Raw genomic sequence first — 13,214 nt, forward strand, 5'->3', positions numbered from 1 at the left:
GCAATCGAGCGCTGAAAACACTGATCAATGCAATGCTTTGACATAGCATTAATCAGTGTATGCAATCAATGTATTGCATGTTATAGTCCCCTATGGGGCTATAACTGTGTAAAAAAGGGTAAATAAAAGTTAATAAATGGGATTTAACCCCTTCCCTAATAAAAGTTTTAATCCCCCCTTTTCCCATAAAAAAACTATGTAAATAAAAATAAATATAAACATATGTGGTATTGCCATGTGCGCAAATGTCCGAACTATAAAAATATATAGTTAATTAAACCGCACGGTCAATGGCGTATACGTAAAAAAAAATTCCAAAGTCCAAAATAGCGTATTTTTGGTCACTTTTTATACCATTGAAAAAAATAAAAGGCAATCAAAACAAAAATGGTACCGATAAGAACTTCAGATTACTGCACAAAAAATTAGCCCTCATACATTCCTGTATGCAGAAAAATAAAAAAGTTATAGAGGTCAGAAAAGGACATTATTAAACATATTAGTTTTCGTGCATGTAGTTATGATTTTTTCCATAAGTAAAACTAAGTTAAATCTATATAAGTAGGGTATCATTTTAATCGTATGGACCTACAGAATGAATATAAGGTGTCATTTTGCACTGCGTAGAAACGGAAGCCCCCAAAAGTTAAAAAAAAATGGCGTTTGTTGTTATCTTTTTTTTCTATTTTGTCCCACAAATATATATTTTTTTGTTTCACCGTAGATTTTTGGTAAAATGACTGATGTCATTACAAAGCACAATTGGTGGTGCAAAAAAAACAAGCCTTCATATGGGTCTGTAGGTGCAAAATTTAAAGGGTTATGATTTTTAAAAGGTAAGGAGAGAAAAACGAAAGTGAAAAATAAATGTTCCGTCCTTAAACGGTTAAGAGCAGTGAGACTATAAATCTCTCTGCAAGAGGAAGTGCTCATGATAAACTAAATAAAAGAGGCATTTTCAGAGAGTTATAACATTACAGGTTATGGATACTAGATTTAAAGGGACAGAATTTATTCTGATGCCATATTTGGAGTTAGGAAGAAATTTTTTCCCCTGGTATGGGGCAATTGGCATCAGCCTTTTAAGGTTTTTTTTTACTTCTTTTGGATCAACACGTAGGGACACACTAGGGATATAGGCTGAACTTGATGTACTTCTCTCTTTTTTCAAACTTATGAACCATGTAACTATGTGAAGGTAGAAAAAACACTAAAATCATTATACATTTCTAGTAAAATTGGCTGATATTGGCATAAGAGAATGTAAGCAGGTAATAAGGGAAGTGTAGCAAGTCAGGGGCAGGGCAGAGGCTGTGGGGGGTATCTACAAATCAGTGAGTAAAAGGAAGCAGCTTGTACACCACATGCAGTGTTTAAAAGAAACAGCAATCAAGATAACTAGGAGCAGAACATCACTACTGATTATACAACTATGTAGTTAGAGCTCCAGTGAAAAGAGAAAATATGGAGCAAAATATACTAATACTTCACAATTTTACAAATCTTTAGGTAACATGAACAAAATTACCAATAAAATAGCAAATATATCACTCATCTATAAAGATAAATATTATAAACTATAAAATAGTGGCAGTAAAACAATTAATATGCCCAAAATATCCCTCTTCTCTATCATAAAGTCGGAACTACAAATGTCTCAACTACTACAGTTGTTCTTATGATTAATTTCCCATAAGGCAATCCTAAACAGTAAACCTATAAAGATGGCATATAAAGTCTTTAAAAAATGTATATGGATCTCTAAATGTTAAAGAGGTTATCCAACCTTTAAAAGTACAGTTAAATGGGCACATCCAAAATACGTTGATTCTATCCTTGCTCTGTACCACGTCAAGCAAATTTATGGGACAGTCTCAGTCTCATAGATAGAGAATGTGGAGAGAAGCACTCTAGAACAAAAGTTTATTAAAGGGACAGGTACACTTTACAGTCATAAGTGTCATGTCTGTCTTAGTCTGTGTTCACACACAACTATTGGATTGCTTGTGTGTGAACAGTTTTATGTTACTTGGCCAGGGAATAGTTAATGTCTTTGACTTGCTAGCCAATAGCTCCTTGGGTGTGTCTATTTAATGTCAGCCCAGTCTAGCATCTGTGCTGGTTATTGACTTCATTATATCCAGACTTGCTAAGATGCTGGACATGCTGCATGGAGTGCTTGGTGAAACACTCTTTGTTTGAGCTTTTAATCTACTATCTGTTTTAGTTTTGGCATGCACTTTGTATTTTCTGGTTTTAGCCAATGTTATGTGGCATGCTTTTAGTAGATTTTAAGCTGTGTTTGTTTAGTCGATTTCAGGATTTGTATGTTCTTTTTGCTATGTGTCTGTTCACACTGTGTTTCTCTTGTATCCGTTTAAATGAAGTTCTGTGTTTTATATTTCTGTTTTCCTTCTGGGTCAGCTTCTGACCACACTGTGGAGTGTGCCACTGGCCAGTATTCTATTTGGATTTATTATTAATTTCTACTTCAATAGTGGAGTGGAGTGTCCAGTTTGTGTGTCCAGTGTGAACAGTGTCCTATGTTGCATCCCTGTTATGGCTCCATGGGGACTCCTTGTCTACTGGAGGTGTTTTGAGGGATTGTGATTAATCCTGTCTTGTGTTCAGTGTGAATAGTGTTCTATAATTATATCCATTTTTCTGAGTTGTAACTTGGCATCCCTGTTACCTGTCCATGGGGACTCCGTGTCTACCGGAGGTGTTCGGAGGGATTGCAATTATTCCTGTTTTGTTCTGGAGTATTTTCAGACTTATCCATTTTCCTGGCTGGTGTTTTGATCTCTATATGTTTATTAGTTCTTTATTCAGATCTTTGGAGTCCTGCTCATGACCGCTTATCTATAGTGTCCTCTGTTCATGACCACTGAGTCCTCTTTTCATGTCTGCTGATATAGTGTCCTCTGTACTAACTCCCTGATCTGTGTCCTCTGAACTTTATACTATAAAGTTCTATGTTCCTGTTATGTTTCTGGCTTGTGACCGACTATTTATTAGTATGTGTTTTTATTAGGCTCCTGTACTTTAGTTCAGGGAGGGACCGGCGCCCAGTTGTCGATCCACCATTTAGAGTGCATGGCAAGTAGGCAGGGAGAGCGTTTTTTTACGGTCAGTTTAGGGCTCACTCTCCCTGTCCCCTGGTAAGTCACTGACATAAGTTTATACACATTTTAGCCATATCCATTAAACATAATGTTTCGCAATTCCTGACATGCAATCTTAGTACACATTCCCCTAGGTCACTTAGGACCACTACTAGAGTATTTATAGTAACACCCTAGAATGAATTCATTCAGATTTTATTTCTTTCAGCCATTCCCAATGTTTTTTGAGGTCAGGTGTAAGATGATCACTGTTGCATTGTATGTTGATGCACTATATTGAATATTGTTATGTGGTTACTGTATTAATACCACATTTTGTAAAGTATAAAAAGGTCTAATGTATAAAATACACTTATGCTTACATACACCTGTGTAGGAACACATAAGGAGTTCTAGATTAGGAAATAATTAAATCTAAAGTTAGAACATCCCATTCTATGCAGCAGGAAGAATTGTTTGCATTCCAAAGAGAGGGTATATATTAGCTAGCCATTCTGTGCAGGAGGGGCCTAGCCAGGTCTAGACCAGGAATGTGTGGGGCCTAAAGGCTTATGTAAAGTATCCCTTATATCCCTTCAACCCTTCACAAACAATTGATTATTAATTTAACAATTTATCTTTTTATACATCCAATTTTTTCCATTCACATAAATAGTTGGGCAAATGCCCTTTCAGCTGAATTGGGCCTGCAGAATGCCATGCACAAGGACATTTGTACCATAGACACAGACCATGCGGGTGTTATGGGCCATTGGAGAAATAGGTCCCAGCCCTGTTTGGTCCTACTAATTTTGCTATTAGTAAGAAAACTGTGCATGAACCCTCATCTCAGGGAACTGCTTTGTCAACAAATAAAGAGGGGCTGAAAGTCATGAGTACAGCTCAGCCCAGTAAGGAAGCAGTTAATTAGCACCTCAGAGTAGCTCTAATTAACTCCTGGGGTGTATACATTATAGAACCACCTATATGGCTTTTTAATGTAAAACAGTGAAGAGAGCTTTATTTACCATCTCGTCCCTAGTCCGGCCCTCTTCTTTTGTAGCTCCTCCCCATGTGATGTCCTCACTAGAGGCGGGGCTACACAAGGAGAGGCTTGGACCAGCGACGAGATGGTAAGTATCCCTCTTTTCACTATATACATTATACAGCCATATAGATGACTGTATAATGTATACACACACTTATCCCCCACCCCCCAAGACGTTAACCAGAGCTAATTAACCCTTTATCTTGCCAGGCCGGCGCAAAGCAAAACATTACAGTAAACCAGCGGAATCGCTGGTTTACTGTCACAAAAGAATTTCCCCACTTAACCCTTCAACTACATGTTTGTGGTGAACTAAACACTTTCCGCAAGTTTGTCTAGCCGAACTTTTGAAAGCTCGCTCAACTCTATTTATGTGTATATAACCATTGTTGAGTCATAAACTTTTCTGCAAAAATTTTTTTCATGAGTAAATATATCCTTAGAGTCTACTTGTTTATTTTGTTTTCTGACCCGCAGCAGCTGTTGAACAGATGGACAAGCAGGAGCTTGATGTCCATAAGTCTTGGCACTAGTGGGATGGGACTGTGGTAGAAAAGGGCAGCCAAACATCTTTGTCTCGAGGGTTTACTCCTTATTGCCTATTCAGAGTGGAGATAAGGGGCAGTCTTGCTGTTTAAATGTATAAGATTAAAGAAACCAACACTATATACTAGTTATATACTTTTCTACTTTTCACTTATCCAGAACTTTATTCACTTTTTTGCATACATAAATATATATTAATCTGGTATAATAATTGGGTTAGTCAATTCTCTGCCATTTCCGTACAGGCAGGGAACAAACCATTGATCCATAGTGAGATCTGTATGCTTATCTCTAGAGATAAATAATCACATTTTTATTAGTAATGTACTTTAAAAATGTGTTTAATAAAGTGTGTGTGTTATACTTTGTTCGAAATTTTTTACATTTTTTTTAGGTAGTACTACTAATACTCCCAGCATGGAACAGACTGTTCCATGATGGGGGTAGTAGTACCTGTGCTAATAGACAGATCGCCCCGGGTGTCACTCCTGACACCCGCTGTGATTGTTCTGTATAATGTATAGATGCGGGTGGCTTTCTCGCATCTAGATAGGACGTCAGGAGTGACACCCGCTGGGATCTGTCTTCAACTGCTGGTACTACCGCTCCCAACATGGAGTATACTCTGCTCCATGCTGGGAGCTGTAGTACTTGCATTAATAGACAGTTTGCAGCGGGTGTCACTTCTGACACCTGATACGACTGTGCTGTATAATATATAGATGCGGGCGGCTTGCCGCTCTTCTCTGGTCCCACTGTAGTATGAGTATATGCCGTATAAACCTATTATTCATATTTCCCGCAGAGAGCTGTGATTGGTTCCAGCCATCTGGCCAATCACAGCTCTCTGTGGGAAATACAAATAAGTGATGTGAATTTTATTCACATCACTGGCCGGCCAGAGTATAGTGCAGAGATGTGAGCGCAGGAGAAAGCTGCTCCATCTCTTCAATAGAAAGGGCAATCACATTGGGTGTCAGGAATGACACCCGGGACGATCTATCTATTTGTACAGGTACTAGAAAAATAGTGACTGTGCAGGGAACCTTAAACATTAGCTTTTATTATGCTAGCATAACAATAGCAATAATGTGTCAAAATCAAGAAAAAATTGCAAAAAAACATTAAAAAAATATTCATATTAGGTTGCCATCAGATTGCTGTCCTTCATTTATAGCAGTGCATCCATCTTAGGATACCAAAGTCTATGGATGCTTCACTTATAGAATATGTAAGGCTCAGCACAAGTTTACACCTTAAGCATCACCACTTAGCATGGGGATCCGTTACTGTTGCATAACATCCAGATTCATCCCTATGGACAAGATTTTCTACAGTTGGCAAGACATCATTTGCACTGGATGCACTGCAATAGTCCTACTGTAAATACATCAAGTATATCTTCAAGTGCCATTTACTATAGATGATGACGTTTAGATACAATTCACACTGATATTGAGTTTACTATGCTAGGTAGTTCCTTTCACGGATTCCAAGCGCAATCCACACTACCAATGCGTTGATTATTGTGATGACCACAGCATATATTACTGACACAGTTTACACTGATATAGCGTTTCCAATTATATGGTGATATTATGCTATTTATCTTCACATCTTATAGAAGTAGTACTCACTTTTTTTTCTCAATTTTTTTAGGTAGTACTACTACTCCCAGCATGGAACCCCTATACTAATAGATAGATCGCCCCGGGTTTCACTCCTGACACCCGATGCAATGGTTCTTTCTCTTGCAGAGATGGAGCGGCTTTTTCCTGCGCTCACATCACTGCATTACACTCTGGTCGACCAGTGATGTGAATAGAATTCACATCACTTATATTTCCCGCAGAGAGCTATGATTGACCAGATGATTCCAGCCAATCACAGCTCTCTGTGGGAAATATGAATAATAGGTAAAAATACGGCATATACTCATACTACAGTGTGACCAGAGAAGAGCGGCCGCCCGCCAGCATCTATACACTACAGGACGATCGCATTGTATATCAGAAGTGACACCCACTGCGATCTGTCTATTAATGCAGGTACTACAGCTCCCAGCTTGGAGAAGAGTGTGCTCCATGTTGGGAGTAGTTGTACCTTCAGTTAAGGACAGATCACAGCAGGTGTCACTCCTGGCACCCGATGCAATCGTCCTATCTATTGCATAGATGGAGCTGCTTTCTACTGCGCTCACATCACTGCACTATACTCTGACCACCCAGTGATGTGAATAGAAATCACATCCCTTATTCATATTTACTGCAGAGAGCTGTGATTGGCCAGATCGATCCAGCCACTCACAGTAGGGAAATTCGAATAATAGGGATATATATGGCATGTACTCATACTATAGTGGGACCAGAGAAGAGCGGCTGGCCGCCCACATCTATACATTATACAGGACGGTCGCATTGGGTGTCAGAAGTGACACCCGCTGCAATCTGTCTATTAATTCAGGCACTACAGCTCCCAGCATGGAGCAGAGTGTGCTCCATGTTGGGAGCAGTAGTACCTGCAGTTAAGGACAAATCACAGCAGGTGTCACTCCTGACACCCGCTGCGATCGTCCTACCTATTGCAGAGATGTGAGCGCAGTAGAAAGCTGCTCGCATCTATACATTATACTGGATGATTGCAGGGGTGTTGCTAATGAAGAAATTTATTATTTCAAATCAAGTCAAAGTCCGGATTTGGTCTGAATCGAATTTTTCATGAAATTCGACTTTGTCCGATTCGATTCACTCATCTCTACTTATCTCCAAACACAAATGTAACATTTAACATTTAGCATTTCCTTATCAGATGACTCTGTATTCAATTATTCCGAGCTGATTGGTTTTGAGACTTTTTGGGCAGAAATGCTCTTTTTCCCTTTTAATGAACGTTGTATCCATCCGGCATTAACTCTTGTTATTATCCAATGTTGAAAGAGTAAAAGATCCAAGATCAAGAATTAACATTTTTTGCTTGGCTCTCGCCGTGAAGAGTACATATAATCATTTCAGCCGCAAGAACTAGCATCAAATAATTTGCCGTTATTTGAAGCCATGCCAAAGCCCTGAAAGGGTAAGACACAGATGAGCGAGAAGAAAAGCCAGCGTAATTTGAAATGACAGAAATTGGTACAGCTGTAGGGGTAAAAGCTCCAGGCGAGAAAATAAGTATCTGTGGGAGGAGGATACTGTACTTAAGAATGACAACCAGGCCGAGAAGCAACAAAGGGGAAAAATGTGCAGATTTCAGCTTTGCAACATGATTTGAAAGGTAAAAACCCATTATAGTTGTAGCAGATGTAATAGCATGATGCGCCTAAGTAAAAAAAAAGCTAAATACATCAATTTTCATGGCATGCTATGGCAAACATAGCATATAGGTTGCTGATGGTTATAGTAAGCTGGTACTTGGACTGTAATGTAAATATAAAGGAAGTGATCCCCGGGAAACCACATATTAAAATAAAAAAATGAGTTAACAAAGAAAGTACAAGAAAGAAAAAAAATCCTGTTATCCCATTATAGCAATGTTTACCAAGTAGTGTGTCTTCAGCTGTTGCAAAACTACAACTCCCAGCACCCGGGCATGCTGGGAGTTGTAGTTTTGCAACAGCTAGAGAGTCACTGTTTAATAAACACTTCATTAGGGGGACCTTAAGTGAGTCCCCTAACACCATTACATGTGCACTGCACAGGTGGTCTCACATGTACAGTACTATGGAAAAATCTATGTATATAAAACTCAACGTGTGTATGTATGTATGTATGTATGTATGTGTGTATGTTCCAGCATCACATCCAAACGGCTAAAGATATTAACATGAAACTTGGCACATATGTTACTTATATGTCAACAACAAACATAGGATAGGAGATTTAACCCTTACTCCCCCCCCCATTTGCCAGGGGCGGGGTTTATGTTTAAAGTCCTATACAAGTCAATGGGAAATATATATTACTGCATAACTTCCAAACGGCTGGAGATATTACGATAATACTTGGTCACATGTTACTGATATGTCCACTTAAAATATAGGATAGTCAATTTAACCCTTAACTACCCCCATTTGTGAGGGTTGGGGGTTTTGTTTAATGTCCCATGCAAATCAATGGGAAATGTATGTTCCCACATAACTTCTGTACGGCTGGAGATATTTCAATACCTGGTCACATATTACAGGTCGGAATATGAGGACGGGATGAGAGGTCAACATAGGAGGTCAAGATAGGAGGACAGGATGGTCGGGATAGGAGGTCGAGTTAGGAGGTCGGGATATGAGGACGGGATAGGAGGTCGGGATAGGAGGACGGAATAGGAGGACCGGGATAGGAGGATCGGGATAGGAGGACCGGGATAGGAGGTCGAGATAGGAGGACTGGATAGTAGGTCGAGATAGGAGGACTGGATAGGAGGTCGAGGTAGGAGGATAGGATAGGAGGTCGTGATAGGAGGTTGTGATATGAGGACGGGATAGGAGGATGGGAAAGGAGGATGGGAAAGGAGGACGGGAAAGGAGGACGAGATAGGAGGTCAGGGAAAGGAGGTCGAGATAGGGGGACGGGATAGGAGGACATGATAGGAGGACGGGATAGGAGGACGGGGTATGATGACGGGATAGGAGGTCGGGATATAAAGTCAAAAGCTTCCTCCTTTGTTTATTTTCCTCCCCAACAAGGATTAGGAAGGAAAAACCGGGCAACGCCGGGTACTCAGCTAGTAAGATATATAATTGACCTAAAATAAGCTTTTAAGACAGGCAGTAACTAAAGTCTGTGAACCCCCCTCCCCGCCCCCGAGAGTGCCATCTAAAAAATGCAAATCTAGTGGCACCTTGTACAGCAATACCTGACTGCCTTCAGATACAGTGATAACCACAAAGCTTCCAAATACCATTCCAAACACAAGAGCCCTTAGAAGTCAAAAATCTTTATTTTCATATGTAGTTTGTTTATCAGAATGCATTTACTTTGCATTATTTGTATACTTAGGATGAGGGATTTTGTGCCAATTTATTAATTTTTTTTGTGTCAGTCTGCTAATAACAAGTCTTGTTTGTCAGCTGTAGGGCTCGTTCACATGAGTGTATTTACTTACATGTTTCCCGATGCGAGTTTGAAGGGGGGCAAGCTCTCTGCGGCTGACTGCAGCTGATTTTCCGCTGCAGAATTTCCAATGAGGAAAATCCGCTGCAGACCCCATGGAGTGTTAAAGCTCAGCGCGATTCATCTGAATTGTTTGAGATGTACAGATCACCTGTCACCATGAAGATAGATAGATAGATAGATAGATAGATAGATAGATAAGAAAAACAAAAGTCCAACAGCACTCCAGGTTCAGTGAAGAAAAACTCTTTTCAACTGCCAACTGCGGTCTTTCTCAAGCATAGTGTGAGACCGCAGTTGGCAGTTGAAACGTCGCACTGAAACATGGGTGAATAAACTACAAGAGTTTTTCTTCACTGAACCTGGAGTGATGTTAGACTTTTGTTTTTCGTATTCAAATTACCCGTGATCTCGGTATTTTTCCTAAGTGTACCCGCTATCTTCAACGCAGAGGTCGTGCTACTTTAAACCTTCTTCTATTAGATAGATAGATAGATAGATAGACAGAAAAATAGATAGATATGAGATAGATAGATAGATATAAGATAGATAGATAGACAGGGCTGTCTCCTATAGGCAGCCTAGAGCGACCTCTTGATTGGGGTTGCCGCTCTGCCTGCCACAGGAAAGTTAGACAACCAGCATCCAAACAACTCACTCAGCTAGCAGCATGAGGAGGTTGCTTGTTACAATGTATCTCCCCCACTAGTAAGGTGGGGCTTGTAAAAGGGCAGGCCAATAAGCAGAATCAACGGGGCGGCAAAATTAGCTTTTGCATAGGGTGACAAAAATCATTGCACCAGCCCTGATCCTAGAGAGTTAAAGGAGTTCTGTAGTGAAACATAACTTATCCCCTCTCCAAAGGAGAGGGGATAAGTTATAGATCGTGGGGGGTCCAACCCTTGGGACTCGCCACGATCTTCTGAATGGGGCCCCGGCAATCTGCTTGTAGGGGGCGTATCAACCCCAGCATGGAGCGGCAGCCAACACTCACCCTCCATGTATACCATAGAGCTGCATGGAGGGGGCGTGCTGACGGCAGCTTCCTGCAGGGGTCGGAACGGCCACTTCCAGCAGATTGCTGGGACCCCAGTTCAGGAGATCACAGGGAGTCCCAAGGGTTGGACCCCCCACGATCTATAACTTATCCCCTATCCTGTCTAGACAGACAGTATAAAATTTTGTCTTCTGTCTATTAACGCGTATAGAAAGACTTTCTCCCTAATAACATTAGTGAAATTTTCGGGGAACCAAGTTAAAAGGGGAGCCAAGCTGAACGATTGTCTTGGTAAAAGACATTTGCTGTTTTTCAAATGTCTAGCTGAAATACTACATGATGGTGTAATCTCTATGGCGATGCGCTCAACTGTTATAAAAGAGGGGAAGCTCCACAAATTAACAACTCATTCTTGATTTATTTAATTGTCAGCTGTTTTCACGATTTTCACTCCCGGCTCACCAGCCACATCTATACCTTTGTTTGGACTCACACAGGTGACCCAAACAGGGAACATTTCCTTATCAGCACCCGTCGTTCTAAACAAATGCTGTGTTCCTATGCCAGTGGTCATGATGTCATGGCCATGCCTCCTCGTGACATGCCCCCTCCCATTGACATGAATGGAGGGTGCATGGCGTGATCTCACAAGGGAGCATGGCCGTGACGTCATGAGCATGGCCTCCGGCTCTGATCACTCTGAACAAAAACCCTGGAGCACCGGAGTACCCCTTTAAAGGAAAACTCTAGTACATGAGTACTTATCCCCTAGCCACAGAATCCTGTGGATAGGAGATAAATGTTTGATCACGGGGAGGGGGTCCAAACACTGGGACCCCTGCAATCTCCTGCCTGGCATCCCATTTGTGTATCTCCAGCTCTCCCATAGACCTCCGGCCTCTATGTGCGGTGGTCGACAGTAATCCATACACAGAGCGAAGGAACCTGTGCCTGGAGAGAGCTTGGGTGCTGGGCAGGAGATCATGGGGGTCCTGGCAGTCTGACCCACCACGATCAGACACTTATCCCCTATCCACAGAATTATGTGGATAGGGGATAAGTACTCATATACCCGAATTCCCGTTTAAGCACCAGCTATGATTACTAGAACTGTCAGAAATAGCCAGCTCCAACAATACAGGACAGTAGTCTGAGACTCCTCAGGGGGCATAACCCGCTGAGGATACAGAGAAGGATTAACTAGGGCATTAATCTATGGACGAAAAGGCATTACATTCAGTTATGTGACAGAAATACGATCTAGACAGAGGATGCAAATCTTGGTATATGTCCAGCCAGCCCAACTTCCCCAATGGCACTTTTAATGGGGGTACACTAAAACTGAAGGGACTCAAAGAGCCACACCTGTCTATGATAGGTTCAACCACAATTAAGAATAGCCATAGCCCAGGGTAAGTGGCCGCAAATACTGTAGCCTCAGAAGTCCTATGTCAGTATCCAGGGACGGCTCTGCCTATAGGCAAAATAGGCAGCCGCCTAAAGGGTCCTCTGGATGGGTTTGCCGCTCTGCCTGCTGCAATAAATTTAGCCAGCATTACAAGCACTCCACCATCCGACGCACCTGCATATCAAGCAAAACCTTGTCATGCTACCCCCACCCCACCCAAACAATAATAACCAGCTTTTTTCAGCCTGTTGGAGAAGCGCAGCGCCACCTCCGAGGCAGACAGGGGCTATCACTAAGGTTAGGTCCATCCAACATCATGACATCTTGAGTGCCTACCATACATCGGGAGAATCCAAGTGGCACTGTCAAGGGGGGGCAAAATTAGCTTTCACCTAAACAGATATAAAATAGATAGGATATATATATATACATATATATATATATATATATGAAATAGATAGATAGATATGAAATAGAAGATAGATAGATATGAGATAAAAGATAGATAGCTAGATAGATAGAGTAAAAGAAGAAAAGTTGCAGCACAGCTCTGATTAACAAAGTGCAGGTGCCAGCGTCTAAACCTGATCAGGGTTCTTCATAGACAAAAATTCCCAATGACGCAGCACTCCAAAAAAGAGGTGCATTTATTCACACATGTCTCAATACAGCAACGTTTCTGCTCCTATGGAGCCATTTTCAAGCCTGGCTTGAAAATGGCTCCATAGGAGCAGAAATGTTGCTGTATTGAGACATGTGTGAATAAATGCACCTCTTTTTTGGAGTGCTGCGTCATTGGGAATTTTTGTCTAGATAGATAGATTGATTTAAGATAGATAGAATAGAAATATGGAATTGGTCTATATTTGTTTAAACCAGGAAAATTCAGGTAACATGCAAAGTTAGTGTTCAACAATAGAAATGTTTTTTTATTTTTTATTTTTTTTTTGTTCAACCAAGCTAGGAATGTTCTATATTTGGTTAAAGCCAGAAAATAACGGGGCATAAT

General features: G+C 40.9%; 1 protein-coding gene across 4 annotated transcripts in view; it reads right to left on the reverse strand.

Annotated features, from left to right (window-relative positions):
* The window catches only part of TRPC4 (transient receptor potential cation channel subfamily C member 4), a 289,046-nt gene that overhangs the window by 128,479 nt on the left and 147,353 nt on the right, over positions 1-13,214 (reverse strand). Inside the window, exon 1 of one of the 4 annotated variants that reach the window (XM_056561955.1) lies at positions 9,793-9,970. The exons of the other annotated variants lie outside the window; for them this stretch is intronic. Coding sequence (XP_056417930.1) covers positions 9,793-9,897 — 105 coding nt within the window. The 5' untranslated portion in view covers positions 9,898-9,970. Of the gene's footprint in view, positions 1-9,792; positions 9,971-13,214 lie in introns of those variants that run through there. 4 annotated transcript variants of the gene reach the window in all.

The sequence above is a fragment of the Hyla sarda genome, chromosome 2, assembly GCF_029499605.1.
Source record: "Hyla sarda isolate aHylSar1 chromosome 2, aHylSar1.hap1, whole genome shotgun sequence".
Lineage (NCBI taxonomy): Eukaryota > Metazoa > Chordata > Amphibia > Anura > Hylidae > Hyla > Hyla sarda.